The 19,803-nt window shown below is 62.8% G+C and overlaps 5 protein-coding genes across 5 annotated transcripts; 4 read left to right on the top strand and 1 right to left on the bottom strand.

Annotated features, from left to right (window-relative positions):
- Positions 1 to 833: 833 nt before the first annotated feature.
- IES1 (Ies1p) lies at positions 834 to 2,809 on the top strand (the record flags this gene model as incomplete). Its single annotated transcript, XM_076645327.1, has 9 exons — positions 834 to 914; positions 975 to 1,269; positions 1,328 to 1,509; positions 1,575 to 1,649; positions 1,710 to 1,771; positions 1,840 to 2,159; positions 2,249 to 2,413; positions 2,474 to 2,566; positions 2,625 to 2,809. The coding sequence occupies 9 exons, from the start codon at positions 834 to 836 to the stop codon at positions 2,807 to 2,809; spliced, it is 1,458 nt and encodes a 485-aa protein (XP_076508854.1).
- Positions 2,810 to 2,977: 168 nt separating this feature from the next.
- Positions 2,978 to 3,900, top strand: JCM10292_001907 (uncharacterized protein; the record flags this gene model as incomplete). The annotated part of the gene is made up of 3 exons (XM_076645328.1): positions 2,978 to 3,277; positions 3,332 to 3,471; positions 3,531 to 3,900. 3 exons carry the CDS (start codon positions 2,978 to 2,980, stop codon positions 3,898 to 3,900), a joined length of 810 nt encoding a protein of 269 aa, XP_076508855.1.
- Positions 3,901 to 6,960: 3,060 nt separating this feature from the next.
- Positions 6,961 to 7,779, top strand: JCM10292_001908 (uncharacterized protein; the record flags this gene model as incomplete). The annotated part of the gene is made up of 4 exons (XM_076645329.1): positions 6,961 to 7,226; positions 7,294 to 7,428; positions 7,495 to 7,606; positions 7,675 to 7,779. The coding sequence occupies 4 exons, from the start codon at positions 6,961 to 6,963 to the stop codon at positions 7,777 to 7,779; spliced, it is 618 nt and encodes a 205-aa protein (XP_076508856.1).
- Positions 7,780 to 8,122: 343 nt separating this feature from the next.
- On the bottom strand, positions 8,123 to 13,858 carry JCM10292_001909 (uncharacterized protein; the record flags this gene model as incomplete). The annotated part of the gene is made up of 21 exons (XM_076645330.1): positions 8,123 to 8,311; positions 8,375 to 8,453; positions 8,515 to 9,153; positions 9,212 to 9,414; positions 9,469 to 9,637; positions 9,703 to 9,845; positions 9,939 to 9,983; positions 10,043 to 10,161; positions 10,219 to 10,275; positions 10,335 to 10,360; positions 10,419 to 10,542; positions 10,602 to 10,977; positions 11,036 to 11,257; positions 11,314 to 11,440; positions 11,503 to 11,930; positions 11,992 to 12,060; positions 12,126 to 12,138; positions 12,203 to 12,304; positions 12,365 to 12,473; positions 12,541 to 12,665; positions 12,756 to 13,858. The coding sequence occupies 21 exons, from the start codon at positions 13,856 to 13,858 to the stop codon at positions 8,123 to 8,125; spliced, it is 4,467 nt and encodes a 1,488-aa protein (XP_076508857.1).
- Positions 13,859 to 14,574: 716 nt separating this feature from the next.
- SMC6 (DNA repair protein SMC6) lies at positions 14,575 to 19,229 on the top strand (the record flags this gene model as incomplete). The annotated part of the gene is made up of 22 exons (XM_076645331.1): positions 14,575 to 14,820; positions 14,892 to 14,942; positions 15,002 to 15,127; positions 15,193 to 15,236; positions 15,299 to 15,474; positions 15,533 to 15,633; positions 15,692 to 15,931; positions 15,987 to 16,067; positions 16,123 to 16,269; positions 16,327 to 16,886; positions 16,946 to 17,048; positions 17,109 to 17,266; positions 17,324 to 17,404; positions 17,460 to 17,574; positions 17,636 to 17,755; positions 17,821 to 17,982; positions 18,047 to 18,184; positions 18,250 to 18,474; positions 18,533 to 18,844; positions 18,913 to 19,023; positions 19,082 to 19,142; positions 19,207 to 19,229. The coding sequence occupies 22 exons, from the start codon at positions 14,575 to 14,577 to the stop codon at positions 19,227 to 19,229; spliced, it is 3,381 nt and encodes a 1,126-aa protein (XP_076508858.1).
- Positions 19,230 to 19,803: the final 574 nt, after the last annotated feature.

Here is a 19,803-nt window from a genome sequence, read left to right on the forward strand (position 1 = left end):
ACGTCGGGGAGCTGGTAGACGAGGTGCCCGGGGGTGGGGGTCGTGCGGGTCGGGAAGGATGCGACAGAAACGAGCGAGTCGCCGGTGTCGAAGGGTGAAGGTTTCGGGAGTGCGCCGCTACTGCTGTGTTCCGCCTCGACTCTTGAAAGACCGCCGAGTCGGTGTTCCTTGTCGAGTTCGCCCAGCTCAGGGAGCGCTGGGACCAGAGCGTAGAAAGGGAGAGTCGCCGGAAGTGCGCCGCTTCGGTAGTTCGCGCTCCGCCTCGATGCTCCGCGTCGACTGGTGTTCTGGGCGGGGTATCGTCGCGTCTGGCGGGCTCTGGACGTAGGCGTGTCGAGTTTGCGAGAAGCGAGCGGACAGGGGCGATGAAGATGTCCGAGTCGCGCGGGAGTAGCTCGAGCCGCGTGCAAGTAGCTGCTGTAAGCGTGTAGAGCTCTCGACTGGCTCGCACGCTCTGCAGAACGGCGTCTGCGCGAATCGAGCGATGTGGTCGAGGCGACGCTTGCGCCGGTGCTCGCTTCGACTGCTCCCTCCGCCTCTCTCCCGCTCGGAATCGCCCGTGAGCAGTGCTGTCAGTGCTAGGGTGCCTCGCTCGACCCGTACAAGCTTGTGCCAAGTCGAACCAGCTCAGTCCATCTCAGTCGTCCTCGGGACTCCCCACTCTGCCGCTCGGCCGCCGCAACGCACGAAGCACGGTCAGAGACAGCGTGTACGTCCTTCTGAGCCCACTCGCAGTCCCATGTGTCTCTCACGTCGTTCAGCAACCCCGCAGCAACCCGTGACAGCCGCTCCTTCCCCTCGACCCCCTCCCTCTGACCCGACTTCACCGCATCATGCCGCCCAAACGCACTGCAGAAGAGCTGCACGCGCTGTCGCATCCGCGCTCGAAGCGCTCGTACAAGGAGACTAACTGGGTGCGTCTGCCTAGGCTCGCCCGTGAACCCCCTACTCACCGTCAGAGACGCGCAATCCAGGCCATTAAGAAGCTCGACTCGGAGCCGCTGCTCCGCCAGGACATCCAGTGGCAGGTCCTCGACGACATCTTTAACGACCGCTCGTTCCGCTTCACCGCGCCCGTCGACCGCAGCGCGCCGCCGGCCGACCCGATCTACCTAAACTTTGACCAGCTGTACCTCGAGGCGATCCTCTCGAGCATGAAGACGACGCAAAACATCCGCACCAAGCTCATCTCGAATCCCGAGTTTGCCATCAACTACTGCAAGATCTGCCTCCTCGTCAACGTCGGCCGCATCAACACGACCCTCGCCTGTCCGCCCTCTTTCTGCTCCTCCATCCTGCTCCGCGTCGCTCACTTCTGCTCCTGCAGTCTACCCCAACATGCGCACCGCGCTGCGCACGTATCACCCGGTGCCCTCGCTCCAGACCGAAAAGGTCTCGCAGTCGGAAATGTCGGACGCACCGCGCATCAAGGGTGCGCTCAAGGCCGCCATGCTCGACTGGGAGGTCAATAACGTGCCGACTACGCTGCGGGAGGTGGCTGCGAGGGCGGTACGTTGCCTTTGCTTGCATGCAGTTCTGGCCGCCGCTGAGCTGACGAGCGGGACCGAGAGCAGGCTTCCGGCGAGATCAGGCATGGCCCGCCGACGACCGTCATCGAGGCCATCTTCCTGCTCTTCAACGAGGCCGGGGTGCGTCCGCTCCCTTGCCTGCACCAGTGCGGTCGGCTGATTGCCTTCGCGCTCTCGCAGTGGATCAGTGAAAAGTACTTTCCGGACGGCTTCGACCTCTGGGACATCTTTTTCCCTTCCGAGTGCGTCATCTGACACGCTCGTCAGCTCACGGGACGACCGCCTGACCGACTTGAGCACGAACTCGCAGCATGCCTTCGCAGCCTCGCGCGCGCGCGTTCCTCTCGCTCCTGCACCACGTGCTCGAGAACAAGTCGTTCCTCGACGATTTTGACGCGCCCTCGGGCATGCCGCGCACGCTCAACCCGCCGATCCAGCTGCAGCGCGACCTGCCCGCGGGCGCGCCGCGCGAGAACGTCGACCCGCCGCACGAGCTCGCGTTCGCGGCAGAGATGAAAGCCGTGCGCGACGGCGTCGTCAAGACGGTGCCGGCGATCCAGAAGAAAGAGGAGGAGGCGAGGGAGAAGATGAAGCAGCAGGCCGAGAAGGAGCAGGGGCTGCAGGCGGGCGGTGCGTGTCCCGTCTCTTTTCTGCTTTTCTGCTGAGGCGTCGCCCGCAAAGCGAGACGAACTGATCGTGCTCGTCGATACGGCGTGCAGGTGACGCGCCGGCGAAGCGCGCGGCGAGTTCGGTGCGCGCCAAGGCGTCGTTCGCACGGCAGCAACACCGCGCCGAGATGGCCGGCCAGACGCCCGAGATCCTCCCGCCCGGCTGGCGCAACGAGACGTGGAACCACTCGGTGCCGCAAAAGTCGGGCCTGAACGGTGCGCCCTCTTGACAGTGGACGCGAGACGCGCAGGCTCACTCGTGCGATGCGGTCGCAGTTACTTGGCTCAACATCAAGCAGGACCTTCTCTCGAACCGCGATCCCGACTACGACTCGGACGAGGAAGGCTCGTGGCCGTACGACACGCTGTGTGCGTTGCGCCATCACTCTTGCCACCGCCTTGTCCGCTCACTCTCCACTGTTCGCAGTGCGGCGCGCGACGCTCACGACGCTCAACCCGGCGACGGGCAAGCGCGAGTCTGCGCGCAACTTCAAGGAGTTTGACGAGTGGGTGCGCAGGCGCGAGAGCGGATACGTCAGTCCGAAGGAGGAGTTCGACGACGGGCTGGACGACCTCGACGGCGGCGCGAGCGACATGGGCGACGCGGAATGAGGGGAGGGTGTGCACATGCGTGTGCTTGTCGTTGTTCCGTTGCCTTTGTGCCGTGTTGTAATAGCAGCCTTGCGCGTGCCGTCACGTGCCTTGGTCTGTCGGTCCGTTGTCAGCTGCATTCGACGGCCTTTCGCTCTCGTCTCTTTCTTGCACCGGTGCACCTGCACGATGCCTCCGAGTGCTTGCTTTCCCGAGAACTACCTCTCGTGCTCGCCCTCGCATGGCGCGCCGGGCCACTCGTTCGTCTGGCTTTCTCCGCTCCGCGCGCCTTCCCCGCTTCTGCTCGAGCTCCCCGTCCCGCCAGCGCGGTCGCGCGACAAGCACGCAGGGACAGTGTGGAACGCTGCGATCGTGCTCGCCGACAAGATTGCGGCGGACGAGGTCGACGTGCGGGGACGGAAGGTGGTCGAGCTGGGAGCTGGGCTGGGCCTGCCCGGGATCGTCGCGGCGCGCAAAGGGGCCGACAAGGTACCCTGCTCTGCTTCTTGAGACGCTCGGGTGAGACTGACCGCGCGGCTGCAGGTCCTCCTGACCGACTACGACGACCCCGCCGCGCTCGCCGACACGGGTCAAGCAGTGCGAGAAGCGCTTTCTCCCGCTCTCGCTCGTCGAGTCGAGGTGCCTCCGCTCAGCTGGGGCACCCCCGTCGATAGCGTGCTCGAGTGCGTTTGCTGTGAACGTCATCGGCCCGGAAGATCGACTGACTGCCTCGATCTGCCAGAGTCATGCCCAAGATCGACCTCATTCTCGTCGCCGATTGTGTATGGGACGCAACGCTCCACCAGCGCCTCGTCACAACGCTGCTTCACCTTTTGCTCGCCTGCCCTACCGCTATCGTGCATTTCACCTGCGGCTTTCACACCGGCCGAAGGCCCGTCGCTCAGTTTCTTGCAGCAGCTGCGCGCATGGGAATCATCCCGCTCGCACCGGACGAGTGGGTCGAGCTGAGCGTCGAAGGCGCGGCCCGGCCGTGGAACTGGGCTTCCGTCGAAACCGTGGCCAGAGTGCGTGTCAAGGGCGAAGGCGAGGAGAAGCAAGAGGAGCGGAATCGATGGACGCTGTACGGCACGTTAGGACTGCATCGTGACTAATTACAGCGCTTCGGAGACTTGCAGAGAGACTGACATTGCCTCTGGGCAGGACTCTGCGGCACGTCAAGTGTTCGAAGCAGTCAAGATGTGCGCCCGCTCTCCCTCTCTCCCGGCCCTTCACCTCTGCTTGATGCCTCTGCCGGTTCTGTCGCTGTCTATTTTTGTCTTGCCTGTCTCCTGCCGCAGGCTGTGTCGTGTGCTGGACTCGGACCATGCCGTGAGGGACTGGGGAAGGTCCCGGTTGATTCCTCTCCTGGAGGCTTCCAGCTCAACAGGAGGTCATTCCTTGCTCATACGCCATACAGCCTCACATTGTTGGACTGCCCGTCCGCCGCACCGTGACTGCTTACCGCACTGGACGTCCTTTGCTTGCTGGCTGTCGACCAGCCCCCATATCAACCGCCCGTTCCGCCACTTTGCCTGCGCACATGGCAGACTGAATACACTGCCGCTTGTGTGGATACTGTATGACAAGCGACGCCGATTCGTCGGCATTGAGATGACGAGGCGCCCTGCCGGAACCTGAATTTTGTGCTGAAGGCAAATCCCGCCTCCCCAGCCGGCACTACTCGGAGTGGCCTGCTCGTGCTTCTTCTGCTGCGTTGGACACGCTCGCTGGACCGCTCACTGAACCGAAAAGGCATAAGAAGCGAAGGTGAGCCGAACCTGTCCTGGTCACCCTCGCAACGGCCCTTTCTCGCACCCCGGACCCTCGAGCTTCGGCCCTTCTCTTGCTTGTTCGCGCCTGCTCCTCGCTCCTCTGATGGTGCAGCTGCTCTGCAAAGGCACCGGCAGCCAGAGGGCAAAAGTTCTGAGTCCTTCTGCCTTCCCGAAGAGGCAAAAGTGGATGTCAAGCACCGGGTGCTTGCTTGTAGCGTCTCCTGGTCTCGATCCAGGGACTTTTGGGTCACACAATATGAGCCCAACGAACTGCCACTGTTCCAAGACGCTGTTCGATGCAGAGCGGGTCCGCTTTGCGCAATATATTCCACCGCGGCCGACGAGTTCGCGGTCCTGCTCTGCCGGGACACCAACCCTCGCCCTCGACCCGTCGCCGGCAGGGGGCTGTGCGGTGCTGCTGCAGTCTGGAAGCGCGTTGGAGAAGCTCGGGCGAGTCTGGCTAAAGTCCCGTCGGGCGACATCCTGGGCGAGGGGTCGCTCTCCTTCTTCACATCGACGCTTTTCCGCGGTTCTTGCTGTGTCGCGTAGGCTCGCTTGCTTGCGTGCGCAGACGTGTGGAGCGGGTCCGCATTCGGTCCATCGCGCCCGATTCTGCTCTCGGGTTCCTATCTCCTCTTCCCTGTCGGGTTGTCCGTGTCTGTGTCCGCTCGTCAACCCCTGCTCCCGTTCAAATGCTCGAAGCTCATGTTTCCTGTCCGCGTGCATGCGTGTTCAGGGTAATCCGTCGCCGCCATCCGGCACCTCGTACAGAATGATGGCAGGTGCGGCAGTTTTCGCTTGTGCTCCCGGCTGGCTCTGCGTCTCTTGTCCGGCTTGTCCCTTCTCGCTCGCTTCTGCTGCCTTTGACGTCGGCATTACTAAGCACAGCTTCTGGGCTGCTCTTTTTTTCTGACCGCGTGTGTGCCACGCGACAGACCGGAGGTACGGGCGACCGCATAGGTCGCAAGGAACGCCGAGACGGAGACGCCAGGCCGCTTCCGCCGTACGTACGCTTCGGTGAGCGAGTTGGGCAGCACGAGAAGTTTTTCCGAAGGCCTTTAAAAACGAGAGACGCGCCTTTCTCGCCTCTTGCTTCCTTTCATCTCACTCCTCCACCCAGTCCCTCCCGGCAGTCGCCTTCTATGCGCCACACAGAGACGCCACGAGCATCGAGGGTGCACGCAGCCAGCCATGGCCAGTTGCTGCCCCTTGCTCGAGCCTCCCAAGCTGTCGACTTGACGGCGCGCCATTCCCCATGCTCGCGAACGCTGCCCAGCCATAGCCAGGCGCTTCGGAGAAGGGGAATGTCTTCGCCGTCAGGTTGATTGCTTCTCGCTCTGGCGTGAGGGCTTGCCCTTGCGCCGGCGATCGGGAGCTGGTTCTCTCTCTACGCTTCGATCTGGGCATTGCGACGGGGCTGCATAGCTTTGACGGGGCCGCTGCCCGTTCCGTGCACTGCTGCACTCACTCGCCGCACATCCTCGAATCCGTCTTGTTCGGTCTGCCGCTCGATTTGGGCCTTCATGCTTTGCCGGACCTGTTTCTTCTCTCCTTGCTTCCGCTGCCAGTCTAGCGGCGAAATGCATTGCAAGCGGCTCACCTCAGCATGGAGTATAGTGAGCAACACGCTGTATGGTCGGGTTCCCCGTCCGCCTGAGAACGTCCGTGACAAGCCTCGCTTCGGAGTTCGCCACTCCTGACTGCTCACGTCGGCGGGCAACGGAGAGAGATTCACTCGGATATCCAACGGCTGTGCGTTGCGCGGCAACAGCCAAGGGGCGATCTCGCGCATGGTGGTGCATGCGAAACGGACGGACATCAAACTAGGGGCGTTGCTATCAAAGAGCTCGATCCGGATCGTACCAGTCGCGGCGCAAACGTGCCACTAGCAGTCGAGTGCCGCAGCTATACAACAGCTGCTTGTGGGTGACGCGCAACCTGAATGCTGGTACCTTGGATGATCCCCAGAGCGACGAAACTGTCGGCGCCCGCGCGATCATCTCGCTTCGTACCGTCTCCCGACTTCTTGTCTCATGCCGTGGCGTTCTCTTGAAGCTGAGAGCTGCTTTATCCACGACCTGCATCGAGCCGGCGCCTCACAGGATGATCAAGCAAATAAGAATGGCCGTCGCACGACTTGAGAAGGTCGACGCGGACGAGAACTTCGTCCCGCCGCTGCGATCGCCACTGCCGCATGCGAGCATTGCACGAGGGAAGCCTGCGGTAGGACCCGGGCTGCACGACTGCGCGCGCGGCTAGCAGAGGCGGGTTAGCCTTTCACGCGCAAGTTAGGGCTCGGAATGGCCTCGGCCGCCCCCCGCAAAGCGATGACGGCGACGCCCACCTCGACGCGCCGCTCTGCTCTCGCTCCTCTCTCTCCCTTCCACCACTCACGTAAAGATGTCGAACGAATCCCTCTCGAACAAGATCGGCAACGCCACCCACGGTACCGTCGGCGACGAGACCATCGTCCACCAGGCGCAGCACCTCGCCTCGTCGACCCTCGACTACGCCAAGGGCCTCGCCGGCTACGGCAAGGACAGCGGCGCCCAGTCGGCGGACGACGCCGCCAACGCAAAGCACGGCGCCGAGGGCTCGCAGACGCTCGGCGGCCTCATCAACGAGGGCCGTGACTTTGCCGCCAACGTGATTCACGCCGCCTCCGAGTGCGTCTGTCGTCCTGCTTGACCTCGTACGAGTACTGCTTTCACTCACAAGGACTCACAACAACAGCGTCATCGGCTCGGGCGCGGCCAAGGCGCAGGACGCGGCCAAGGACGCGCAGAAGAGCGCCGACGCCAACGAGCCCAAGGGCTACGTCGCCCAGGCGCGCGACACGGCCGCTGGCCTTCTCCAGCAGGCCGAGGGGTGAGCTCTGGTCTGCCCTTGTGCTCCGAAAGGGGGACCGACGGCTGACTCTGAACACGCTTGCAGCCTCATTGCGGCGACGCAGAAGAAGGCGGAGGAGACGGACCTCAAGGCCAAGGCCGACGAGGCGGCTGCGAGTCTGAACAAGAAGGTGGACGAGTCGAAGAGCTCGGCAGCCGTGCGTGCCGTCTTCCGTTTGGCCTCCCGCGCGGCCTCCGGCTGACCTCATTCTCCGACACTCTGCAGGACGCCAAGCAGTCGGCGCAGGGTTACGCCGCCGCGCTCGAGAAGGACGCCAAGGAGTCGACCGCGCAGCTCGGCTCGAACCTCCAGAAGCAGGCCAACCAGTAGGCGCGGAGTCGCATGTCGTACAGGACTCGTCGCTTTTCGCCTCTCTCTGTAGCTAGATACCTCTGCAGTACCATCTCAGTAGTCACCGAGCATCCTCTACATCGCCGGGTAATCATGCTCGCGCAAATGAGTCTTCGCTCGCGCATTAGCTGATTAGAGGGCCCTTCCAAACGTTCGTCGCATTCTGGAAGTCGAACCCGTTCCGTGAGTGCGCTCTATCGTTACCACGCCGGCTACAGAACAGTCTGCGATCACAAAGCAGGCGGGAATCGGGAATACAAGTGCTAAAGAGGCAGAAGGAAGGAGGCGATCGACTCTAGCGAGACCCTGCGCCGACCAAGTCTTAAGCCGAGAAAGTCGTCGACGAAATGTCGGCCTCGGTGATGCCGCTGCGCTCGCACATGCCGTGGAAGATGCCGCGCGCGCGGAACAGGTTGAGCGGCGTGTCAAACTCGGCGACGGCGCCGGCGTCCATGACGAGCACGCGGTCCGAGTCGATGATGGTGCGCAGACGATGAGCGATGACGAGGAGCTAACGACGAGGGCAAGCTAGTCAGCGCTGGAGGGGGCTGGAGAGAGCAGTCGTACAACGCACCGTCTTGTCCTTGAACTCGCTGCGGATCGTCGATTGGATGCGCGAGTCGGTGGCGAAATCGACCGAAGCAGTCGCTTCGCTGCGAGCACGAACGCGGGAAGTCAGCAAAGCTTGCGCAACGCTTGTTTGATGTGACGCACTCTAGCACGATGATCTTCGAGTCCTTGACGAGGGCACGAGCGAGCGAGACGAGACTGCGCTCGCCCACACTGAGATTCCCGCCCTCGTCCTCCACGACCGTGTCGAGCGTGAAGCGGCTCGCCTTCGGCGTCGACGCCGCTGCCTCCCGCGCGCCTGCCTCTGCGGCAGGCGGCGCCTGGTCCTGGTCCACGAGCCAAGCGCGCTTGAGCGCGTCGTAAAGCTCGGCGTCCTGGTGCTCGCTGAAGGGGTCAAGGTTCGTGCGGATCGTGCCGTTGAATAGGAGGGCGTCCTGCGGAATGATGGCAATCTTCTTGCGCAGGTCCGCGAGACCGATCTTGGAGATGTCGATGCCGTCGACCTCGATCGAGCCAGACGTCAACTCGACGACGCGGAAGAGCGTCTGCATGATGGACGACTTGCCGGCGCCGGTGCGGCCGACGACGCCAACCTTTTCGCCTGCACCGATATTGAGGCTGAGACCCTTGAGTACGGGAGGCAGGTCCGGGCGGTAGCTCATGACAACGTTCTTGAAGTCGATTGCGCCGCCGGCAGGCCACTCGGGCGGTGGACGAGCATCCTCGATGACAGGCGGGGCCTCGCGCTCGAGCTTGTGGGCGTAGTGGAGCACGCGCTCGACGCTACGGAGCAGGAGTTGATCAGCCGAGGATACGATGGAGTCGGCTTCGGACGACTTACGAGTTGAGATCGTTCTCGACTTCGGCACCCTGTCGAACCATCCAGGAGAAGGCCTGAGAGATTGTGAGGATATACGAAAGGACAAGTCCAGTCTGCGCCGGCGAAACGCTCGTGCGAGTGCCGACACCGAACATTGCGACGGCGAAGGTCAGGCAGGACCCGAAAAAGTCCAAACGAAGACCAAGCCATCGCTGGTTCACGATCTGCGGATCACGGATCAGGCATGTTAAGACAGGGTGACTAGGGGCTGAACGCACGGTCAGGTAGTAGGCGCGGTTCTCGAGGTCCAGGAGCGACGAGTTTTGCTTAAGGAACTTGTCCGTCTCGCCGTAGGCGCGCACCGTCGACAAGCCGGAGAGCGTCTCGCTGAAGTGGGCATACAGCGAACTCCGGAGAAGGTTGTCGAGGCGCTTGAGTTCGCGAGCACTGCCATACGAGCGTCAGTCGGGGCGAGCGGAACACACGGGCAAAACGATGACATGAGCACGCACCTCTGGCGGTAGAAGCGAGCCGCGAATCCGTAAAGTACCAGTACGCAGGCCACCACGAGGAGGAACCATTGCTGAACGATGGCGATGAGGACGATCGAGCCAGCGACACTGGCAAGCGTGCTGACGAACATGCGGAACGAGTCCTGCGCGCAGCGAGGGTGAGAACCGCGTGCAGGTCTACAGCACCGTCGCAGCGAGGCGCGAGTCCTCGCACAGGGGAAGTCCGAAGTACGCACATTCAGCGTGTTGTCGATAGTGTCAATATCCTTCGAGAAGCGGTTCTGTGTGGGCGTGCACGGTGAGCAGCGAAATCTGAAAGGGACAAATCGACCGGACTCACGAGGATGCGACCCGTCGGCGTGGTATCGAAGAAGCTCATCGGCGCGCGCAAAACACCCGTGATCGCATCGTGATGCAGAGCCTTCGAGACGTTGTAGCCGATGACAGTGGTCGCCAGACCTGCGCAAAGGACGAAGGTGAGCACAAGTCGATCAAGACAGGCGATGCGATTCTTACCGATGGCGAACGAGAAGAGGGCCTGAAGAACACCAAGCATGGCGTAGAGACCCTCATCTGTGAAGATGGGCGAAGGTCAGCAATCGCGTGGAACGTCGAGAAGGAAAGAGACTAACAGAAGCCCATCGACTGGTTGAACTCGCTGCGAGAGGAGAGATCAGCCTTCTGATGCAGCGCTGCTGCGGCCAGGCGCGACGTACTCTTCTTGCCACCAGACGAGCAAGTACGAGCCGAGCACTTGCGCGGATTGCTGGAAAAGGATAGAGAGGAGGAGGAGCGGGAAGGTGAACCAGCCCTGTGCCAGGCGGAAGATGCGAGCATAGACTGCAGACACACCCTAGTCAGCGCAGCAATATGGGGTACCGCACCAAAGCGAGACGTACCCGCGCCCGAGACCGATCCGACCGCTCGTTCTTCCTCCTGCATGAGCGCCTTGGCCTTGGCCTTCTCCGGCTTCTTCTCCTCGACTGCATCCGTCTTCTCGGCAACAGCCTGCTCCTCCTTCTCAACGTCCTCCTCGACCTTCTTCTCGTCCATCTCGCCGCCGAACTCCGCCATGAGCTTGCTGAACGCGCCCGTCTTGTCGTTGACGAGATCGGCGTACGTGCCCTCCTGCGTGATCTGGCCGTCGTCGAGGCAGATCACGTAGTCGACGTGAGGGAGGAAGTGCAGCGCGTGGGTCACGAGAACTCGCGTCTTGCCGGCAAGCGCGCCGCAGATCGCCTTGTCGAACAGGTGCTTGCCAACATGCGCGTCGACCTGTGGCGATGTGGCGTCAGCTCGGACGCTCTGCGCAAGGGAACAGCGTGTGACGCACAGCCGAAAGAGGGTCGTCGAGGAGAACAATGTCCGAGTCGTAGTAGAGTGCGCGAGCGATGTTGACGCGCTGCTTTTGACCGCCTGACAGTGTCACGCCCTTCTCGCCGATCTCGGTGTCGTCGCCGAATGGGAGCATTTCGAGGTCTGCCTCGAGGCACGCGTCGTGGATGACTTGCTTGTAGCGCGCCTCGTCGTACGGCCGACCGAAGAGGATGTTTTCCTGTGAGAATGATGATCAGCTAATACCCCGAAAGATCTCGAGGAAACCGAACGAACCCGAAGCGAGCAGCTTTGCATCCAAGCTTGCTGAGCGGCGTAAGCGATCCGACCGCCAAAGAGCACCTCACCCCTCGTCTTCTTCATCTCGCCAACGAGCGCCTGGAGGAGCGAACTCTTGCCGGATCTGCGAGCTGCTGTTCAGCGGCGCGCACAAAGTCGTGGAGTCGTCGAAAAAAACAAACGCACCCGACAGCACCGACAACAGCACAAAGCTGGCCGCGCGGGATCTTGAGATTGATGTTGCGGAGCTGCAAGATCTCCTCGGGGTCTGCACCGGCAGGCGTCGTCGTCGGATCACCCTTCCCGAGTTCTGTCGAGTCGGGCACGTCGCCCGTCGCATCGCCAGCGTTCATCGCCTCTTCCGGATCAGCCTCGCCCTTCTCGCTGAGCTTGAGCTCGACCTTGCCCGCCTTCTCCTGCTGCTTGCGCTCCTTCTTCGCCTTCTTCGCGGCCTTCTTGCCATCGGCCGCGAGCTTGGCAAGCTCCTTCTTCGACTTGGGGGCCGATTCGGGCGGCGACGATTCCCACTGGAAGTCGGCATCGACAACGCGCACAGCGTACTTGGCGCTCGGGTCCGTCTCGTATGTGCTGCTGCGCTCATCCGCGAGGAACACCTGTAGTGCGGAAGCAAGGTTAGGCTTTGCTGGATGCAGCAAGCGGCCTGGACGTGCGCACCTCGGTAAGACGGCCGAGAGCGTTGTGCGCGTCCGTGATCGTCGAAAGCGACATGGGAAGCATCATGAGCTGCGGGACAAATGGCGGAACGTTAGCAAAGTCTGCGCTACCCCTGAAAGGCACTCGTGACGAACGGGCATGCGGATGCTGCGTGTGGCAAGTCGGTCAGCAGTCTCGACGCATGTCGCGCTGAACAGTAGACGAAACGCACAGCTGGAACAAGGTGAGCGAGGTGAAGATGCTCTGCGCCGTCGTCTCGTGGCCGGTGCTGGCATACGTGACGAAGGCGAGGACAGTTGCGAGTGTCGGAAGTCTGCCGGACGTACAGGGTCAGCGATCGCTCGTTCCACGCGGAGAACCGCTTTGCACGCACGACATGGCGACACCGGTCGTAGCAGCGCGCGAGATGAGGAGGTTGCGAATCTGATGAAGCTCCTTCGCGCGGTAGTGCTGCAGCTTTTCGAGGTACGGAATCTCCCAGGCTGTGCCGCACACATTTCAGCTGTGCACAGCAAACAGCAGCATTGACTTCGCGAAGGTTTGACGCACCGAAGAACTTGAGCACGCGCATGCCACCGAGCAGCTCGCCGATGAGCCTGGCTCGCTTGTCGGTCCAGACCATCGCCTTGCGACGGTAGCCGTACATGCGCTTCATGGCCCACGACTGCGGCGGGCTGCACAGAGAGTGTCATATTAGCGACGGTGCGACGCACGGGACAAACAAGCCGACGTGGGTCGTGCAGACCAATGGAAGAACCGCTCACATCATGATGAGGAGGAAGGCGATACCGACCAGGCACGACGGCCCAATCTGGACGAGGAGGATGACCATGATGACGATGAGCTGGATCGGCGCGGTCCACGACATGTGGAAGAAGCCGGCGCAAAAGTCGATGCGGCTGACATCGGTGCCGATGTGGTTGACAAGGCGGCCGTTTGTGATGACGGTGCGCGCCTTGCCGGATAGAACCATCGCCTTGCGGTAGATGGACGAGATGAGCGCCGCGCGGGCAAGAACACCCGTGCCGGCAGAGTACTGGAAGAACGAGTGCAGGCAGAGCGACGCGAGGATCTGCATGCCCCACAGGCCGAACGCGAGGCCTACGCCCACACCAATGGGTTGCGCCTCGGCGCCTGGCACGCCTCGGTGCGCCGCGTAGGCGTCCGAACCGAACGAGATGAGCGCGCGCGTGACGAGCGGCGACGTGACGAGTAGGGCGTCTGAGATGACCTTGAGGATACCGGCGAGCCAGAACGGCCAGAAGAACGTGTCGGAGATGGCGAGTGCCATACCGACTTTGCGCTTGCCATCGCCGCGTCCGCCGAAGGCCTTGCCGATGCGCCACCAGCCCCGTCGCAGCGCCGACGGCTTGAACGAACCGTCTTCAAGGGCTTTGTTCCAGTCTTCGACCCCGCGCCGCCTCCGCTCAAAGTTGTGCATGAGTTTGTCGGCGAGATAGTTCGCCTCGAAGTCGTGATGCAGCTTCCACAAGTCGGTAGGGACGAGAGTGCGCTGGTAGCCCGTCGTGAGCATGGGCTGAATCCATAGGAAGGTGATGCGAGAGAAGAAGTTGGCTTTGGCGTAGGGGATCTCGGGTGCATCGTCGAACGAGGCGAAGGGCTGTCGCGGGGCTTTGAGCCACCAGCGCTTCTTGAACAGCAGCGTATCCTGGGCCTTGAGGTCCTTCGAGTCGGGCAGGACAGCGTCGATGCCCTTCCCTTCGCCATTGCTCGACGCGCCGTGCGAGGAAGCCGCAACCGTCGACTCGCTGCTGCCGCCTGGCGCCGAGTCGCCACCCTTCTCGGCTTGATCGAGGTCTCGCTCCCTCGAGTCGCCGCGCGTGATGGAGGAGGAGGGAGTCGGCATGGTGCGGCCGGATGAGCGCAACGAGACTGCGGCGGGGGCGGGGAACAAGGTCCGATAGCGCTGTTGCGGTCGAATCAGCTCCGTTCCGCCTGCGATCTCGCTCGAACGCATCGACATACCTGTGTGACCGTGTGCCGCGTCAACCGGCGGGCTTCCGGAGAGTCGATGCAGGTGAACTCGGGTTTGGTGCAGCGACGTCGGTGGAGGTGCGAGGAGCGAGGGTTGTATCGACGGCACTGACGGACTGCGCGAGTAGCCTGGTCGACTGACAGGCGCAACAGAAGCAGTACAGACGGCACAGCAGAGCCCTCGAGCGGCAGGAAAGCGAGCAGGAGCGAGCAGCGAGGTATCCGACTTTCGAGAGGCCGCGTGTGTTTCAGCCGGCTGACAACGCACCTGCCGGCGATCGGGCTTGTGCGCCCCGACCAAATTAGCCACCTGACTCGCAGAGTGCACAACCGTCATGTACATAGGCAGGTACGGCAATAGCCACAGTGATTCCGAGCAGGGAAGCTGCGACCAGAAACCGCGCGGGTGTCGTCGTTGCGATAGATAAGCGCGCACTTCCCGGCGCGTGTGAGAACTGTACGACCGCAGCCAGTACACCGTAGCCGGCCTCAGAGAGCGAACGAGAAAGCGCGAAGGAAAGAGACGCGTCGCCGTCGCGTCGCCAAGTTGACCTTTTGCGCGTCGACAGCGAGTGCGCGCGTGCAAGGATGGCCAAGCACGCGCTCGACGAGCACGCAGGCGACGCGGGCTCGTCCGCGTCGTCCCACAAGCGCCAGCGCACGTCGCCGCTCCCGCGCTCGACCCCACCTCGCGACCGCAACGGCGACAGCGACGACGACGCGGACTACGACGCCGCAGGGGACGGCGAGGGCGACCAGGAGGACAGCAGCATGGACGAGGACGAGCCCGAGCAGCAGCCGCGCGCCTTTGCGACGCAGAAGAAGGGGCCAACGGTGCGTCCTCTCGCTCGGAACGATGAGGCGGAGGAGGACACGAGACTGACTACCAGCACGCACACGAGCAGAAGGTTGCCCAGGCCGGCGTCATCCAGCGCGTCGAGCTTGTCAGCTTCATGGTGAGCCCGTGTCGCGACGCTCTCGTCGACTGCCCTCCTTTGACCCCTCGCTCGTGCAGTGCCACGCCCATACGACCGTCGACTTCGGCCCCCAGGTCAACTTCCTGGTCGGTGTCAACGGCTCGGGCAAGTCGGCCATCCTGACCGGCATTACTATGGCCCTCGGAGGAAGCGCAAAGAACACGGTATGGCCTGCCATCAGCTTGTTCTTGCTCGTCTCCCTGATCGCATTCCCCACTTGCGCTTGCAGAACCGCGGAATGAAGGGTGGCGACCTCATCATGGAGAACAAGCCGTGCGTAGAGCGCGATACGAGCCCGCGAGCAGAAGCTTTCGACTGACGCCTTTCCCCGTCAGATCGGCTCGCTGCTCGGTCACGCTGGCCAACAAGGGCGAGGAGGCTTTCCAGCGCGACGTATACGGCGACTCGATCACCATCGAACGGACCATTAACAAGACGGGAGGCGGCTACAAGATTAAGAACCACGAGGGCAAGACGGTCGAGACGAAGAAGGCCACGCTCGATGCCATCCGTGCGTTGCCCTCGCCGCCTCACGAGTCCTCGCCATTGAGTTCCTTTGTTGCCTGCAGTCGACGCCTTCAACGTCCAGGTTGACAACCCGCTCACCGTCTTGACCCAGGACCAGTCGCGCCAGTTCCTCGCGTCCGCGTCCGAAAAGGACAAGTACACTGTGCGCAACCTGTTCGCCTCCATTGTGGACTCGCCTGACATGCATCCTCTATCTGCAGTTCTTCCTGCGCGGCACCCAGCTCGCGCAGCTCACCGAAGAGTACGAGCAAATCCGAGCCAACACCGAGGTCATGGACGAGTCGCTGCAGCGCAAGAAGGAGGTCCTACCGGACCTCAAGGACGCGTACCGCAAGGCCAAGGAGCGAGCCAAGGATGCCCGCGCCGCCATGGAGCAAGCCGCCAACCTCCAGAATCTCAAGGATCAGCTGGCCTGGTCCTTCGTCGACGAAATCGAGGCTGTGCGTGGCACTGCCACGCCTTCTCGAAGTATAGACTGACGCTCTCGCGTCGCAGAAAATCGTCTACGGCGAGCGGAAGATCAACGAGGAGCTGGACAAGGTTGCCACCCTCGACGCGCAGATCGCGAAGCTCGAGGTGCGCTTTCCTCTGTGCAGCTTGTATGCAGTCTCTGACTTGCGTCCACTCGCAGGAAAAGGTCGCCGTGCACGACACGCAGATTTCGGACCTGCGCGAAGCCGAAAAGGAAGCGCAGGAGACGCTCGCGAGCAAGCAGCCGCGGCTCGAGGAACTCAAGGAGCTGATCAAGGCCGAGCGTTCTCGCGCGAGCGCCTTCAAGGTATGTGACTGCGGCCCAGTCTGCCGCGTGACGAGCTCACCGATGCCGGTCGCGCAGGACTTCGAGCGGAAAATGAACAACGAGACCATCCGCCTCAAGCAGACCATCGCCGAGTTCGAAGCGCAGATCGCCGCCGAGGAGGCTAAGCTGGCGCGCGACATCGAGGCGGAGCGTCGTCCGCTGCGAGAGCGGATCGCTCAGTCGGACGCCGAGGTCGAGCAGCTCGCCGTGCAGATGCAGGAGAACCGTCACGCAACGGAGGACCTGGCCGAGAAGTTCGAGCGCAGCGTGTCCGAGTACGAGGACGTCAAGTCGCAGCTCCGCAACGCCGACGGCCAGGCGAGCGACATCAGGGGGCGCATCGAGTACGCCCGTCGCGCCCAGGGCGACAACCTTCTCTCGTTCGGCCAGAAGACTCCGGACATTGTCCGCATGATCCGCCAAGAGCGCGGCTGGCGCGAAGCTCCGATCGGCCCCATTGGCCTGCACGTCAAGCTCGACAAGCAGCAATACGCTGGCGTGCTCGAGTCGTTCTTCGGTGCGACCCTGAACGCCTTCATCGTCACGTCGCGCGAGGACCAGCAGCGCATGAGCCGCATCTTCAGCCACCTGCGAGTGTACGGTGCCGAGCCTCGTCTCTTGGATACCAGCCTTGCGCTGACGTGCACGTTCGCAGTGACCACCAGACGCCCATCATCCTCAACCAGCCGGACGCCAACTTTGACCACCGGACTGGCGAGCCTGATCCGAGCATCTTGACCGTCTTGCGCGCGTGCACTGTAGGTTCTGTGAAGCGGCTTCCCGAGGTCAGACTCAGTGCTGACGGGCTCAATCCGCAGATCAACAATGTGACGGTCGTTCAGGCGCTCTGTACGGCCCTGCACATCGAGCGTGCCGCGCTCGTGCCGACCCGTCCCGACGGTGACACGCTCATGCGCACGAACCCGCGCAACGTCGAGGCCGCCTACTCGGTTGAAGGCTTCATGATGCGTAACAAGTAGGACTTGCTCTTCGGATCAAGTTTCGCGCACGCCTGACGCTTCTCCCGCTGCAGTCAAGGCAAGGCTTCTTTCACTTCGATGGCGCCGTGGCGCGGCCAGGCGCGTCTGCACCGGGACGTCGCCGCCGTTCTTAAGTGCGTTTCTCTGCCTTCCTATCCCGCTCGCATCGCCTGACCAGGTCTCGCTCAGGCGCTTCGACGAGGAACTCGGCGTCGTCATGCGTGACATCGCCGCGCTGCAGCAGCGCAAGGACCAGGTTGGTCAACAATGCCGCTCGTTTGAGCAGGACAAGAAGCTGGCCGAGGTTCGTCTCGCTACGATCTTGCAGGCAGTTTGCGCACTCACCCGGTTTCTCGCGACCTCAGCAACGCGTCAAGGAGGCCCAGCGCCGCACGCTCAACCTCAACCGGATCATTGCCGAATGCACCGCCAAGCTGCAGGAGGAGGAGCCGAACAACATCGCTGCGCTCACGGAGAACAAGCGGGTGCGCAGCGACCTTCCCCTTCTGCCGAGCGCGACATGCTCACATATTGCTTTGCCGGACCGCAGGAGACTGAGGAAGAGCTGCAGAACGTGACGAACCAGTACACGGCGGGCCTCGCTGCGTATCAGCGCGACGGACAGGACAGCAACGCCGAGGCGCTTGTCACGGAGAAGCGCGAGCTCGAGGCGACCATCAAAAAGCGCGAGGCGCTCGTTCGCCAGTGCACGGTGCGATGCTCGCACTCGTGTCCCGTTCGCAGTATTCGCTGATTCACCGTATTGACGGACGCAGACCATGATGGAGAAGGAGTTCTCGTCGATCAACGATCACAAGTCGCACATCCAGCAGCACAAGAAGGCGCAGTCGGGCATGACGCAGCGGATCGATCAGTGGCGCGGCGAAGTCGAGGAGGCAACGACGCTCCGCGACGTGCGTCCCGAGCCGCCACGCTCTGCCTCTTCCGCGACGGGGAGCCTGATCTGATCATTCCGCAGAACCGCATTGAGCAAGCGACGGCCATTTGCGAGCGCCCGCAGGTCACCAAGCACAAGGAGCCGCGCAAGCTGCAGAAGGAGATCGAGACGCTGCAGCGCGCACTCAAGGACCGCGAACGTCGTCAGGGTGCAACGCTCGACCAGATCCTCGAGGAACTCGAGGTGCGCAAAAAGGCGGCGGCCGAGGCGGTCAAGGCTACCAACGAGTTGTCGGGCCTGATCGAGGTGGGTTTGCGCCCGTCCCGCTCGTCGCGCTTCACCTGGCTTACGCGGCGCATCGCAGGTGCTCGGCAACGCCTACGAGACCCGCATCGGTCGCTGGACCGACTTCCGCTCGCACATTGCGGCGAGAGCGAGACAGCAGTTCCTCAAGCACCTCGCCAACCGCGGATTCACGGGCAAGCTGCGCTTCAACCACCACTCGTGCAAGCTAGAGATCTCGATTCGCACGGAGGAGACGGGCAAGGACGGCAAGAAGGCGCGCACCAAGGACACCAAGAGTCTCTCGGGCGGCGAAAAGTCGTTTTCGACCATCTGCTTGCTCCTCACCATGTGGGAGTGTGTCGGCTGCCCGCTGCGCTGCCTCGACGAATTCGTGCGTCGCGTCCCTCTCGCCTCCCCCTCCTGGTGAGCGACGTGCGCTGATGAGCTCTTGCCTCGCAGGACGTCTTCATGGACGCCGTCAACCGCCGCATCGCGATGCGCATGATGATCGACACGGCCAAGCAGGCTGACGCGACGCAGTTCATCTTGATCACGCCGCAGGAGATGAGCGTATGTTGTCGTCCCCGCCCAGTCAGAGAGCCGGTTGCTGACGCGCTGCGACCTGCAGAGCATCTCGTGGGGCAGCGAGGTCAAGGTCACCAAGCTCGAAGACCCCAAGCGCGCGGCCGGTACGCTTCAGTGTCTCAATTCAGCGCAACCAATGAAGCCACTGACCGCTGTGCAACCCTGCAGGCGCCCTTGCTCACGGTCGCTAAGGAGACGCTTTCTGCCCGGATCCGTTCAGTTCGCCCCGCCTGTGTCCCACCCGCTTTTTTCCGCCCGTTCCGGTTCTCGCATGTTGCTCGGATTCGCCTCGTCACCCTGCAGTACCCCTCGCCTTCAGTGTCATTTGTACCGTACGCAACGAAGTGTGTTTCAGAGACATCGTCCTTCTGCTCTCGTGCGCCGGACCAGAGACGAGGTCACGTGCTGCACTACACTGGCAGACGTACACGCAGGCAGAGGGAAAGAAAGAGACGGCCGTGAAGGCCCATGTGAGCGGGGAGGCGGACGAGGCGAGAGCGCTCGTCGCCGAAGGGCGCGCCAGCGGGCGGGCGAGCGAGCGAGGGCAGCCGAGCAGCGGGCACAGCCAGGGCCCGCGCGCTCGCCCGTTGCTGCGCGTTTGCTTCAGACTCTGCAAGGACCCAAGAGGGCAGCCGCTCGTCCGTCGCCTCGCCTGCCCGGCTCTCGCTTGCGCGCCCGCCGTCAAGGCAGCAGCACCACCGCACCGCCCGACCACGACGACGAGGCCCTCGGACGGCCGCGCCCCGCACGCTCGGTCCCGCTGCA

The sequence above is a fragment of the Rhodotorula paludigena genome, assembly GCF_050403205.1.
Source record: "Rhodotorula paludigena JCM10292 DNA, Rt_paludigena_JCM10292v1_ctg1, whole genome shotgun sequence".
Lineage (NCBI taxonomy): Eukaryota > Fungi > Basidiomycota > Microbotryomycetes > Sporidiobolales > Sporidiobolaceae > Rhodotorula > Rhodotorula paludigena.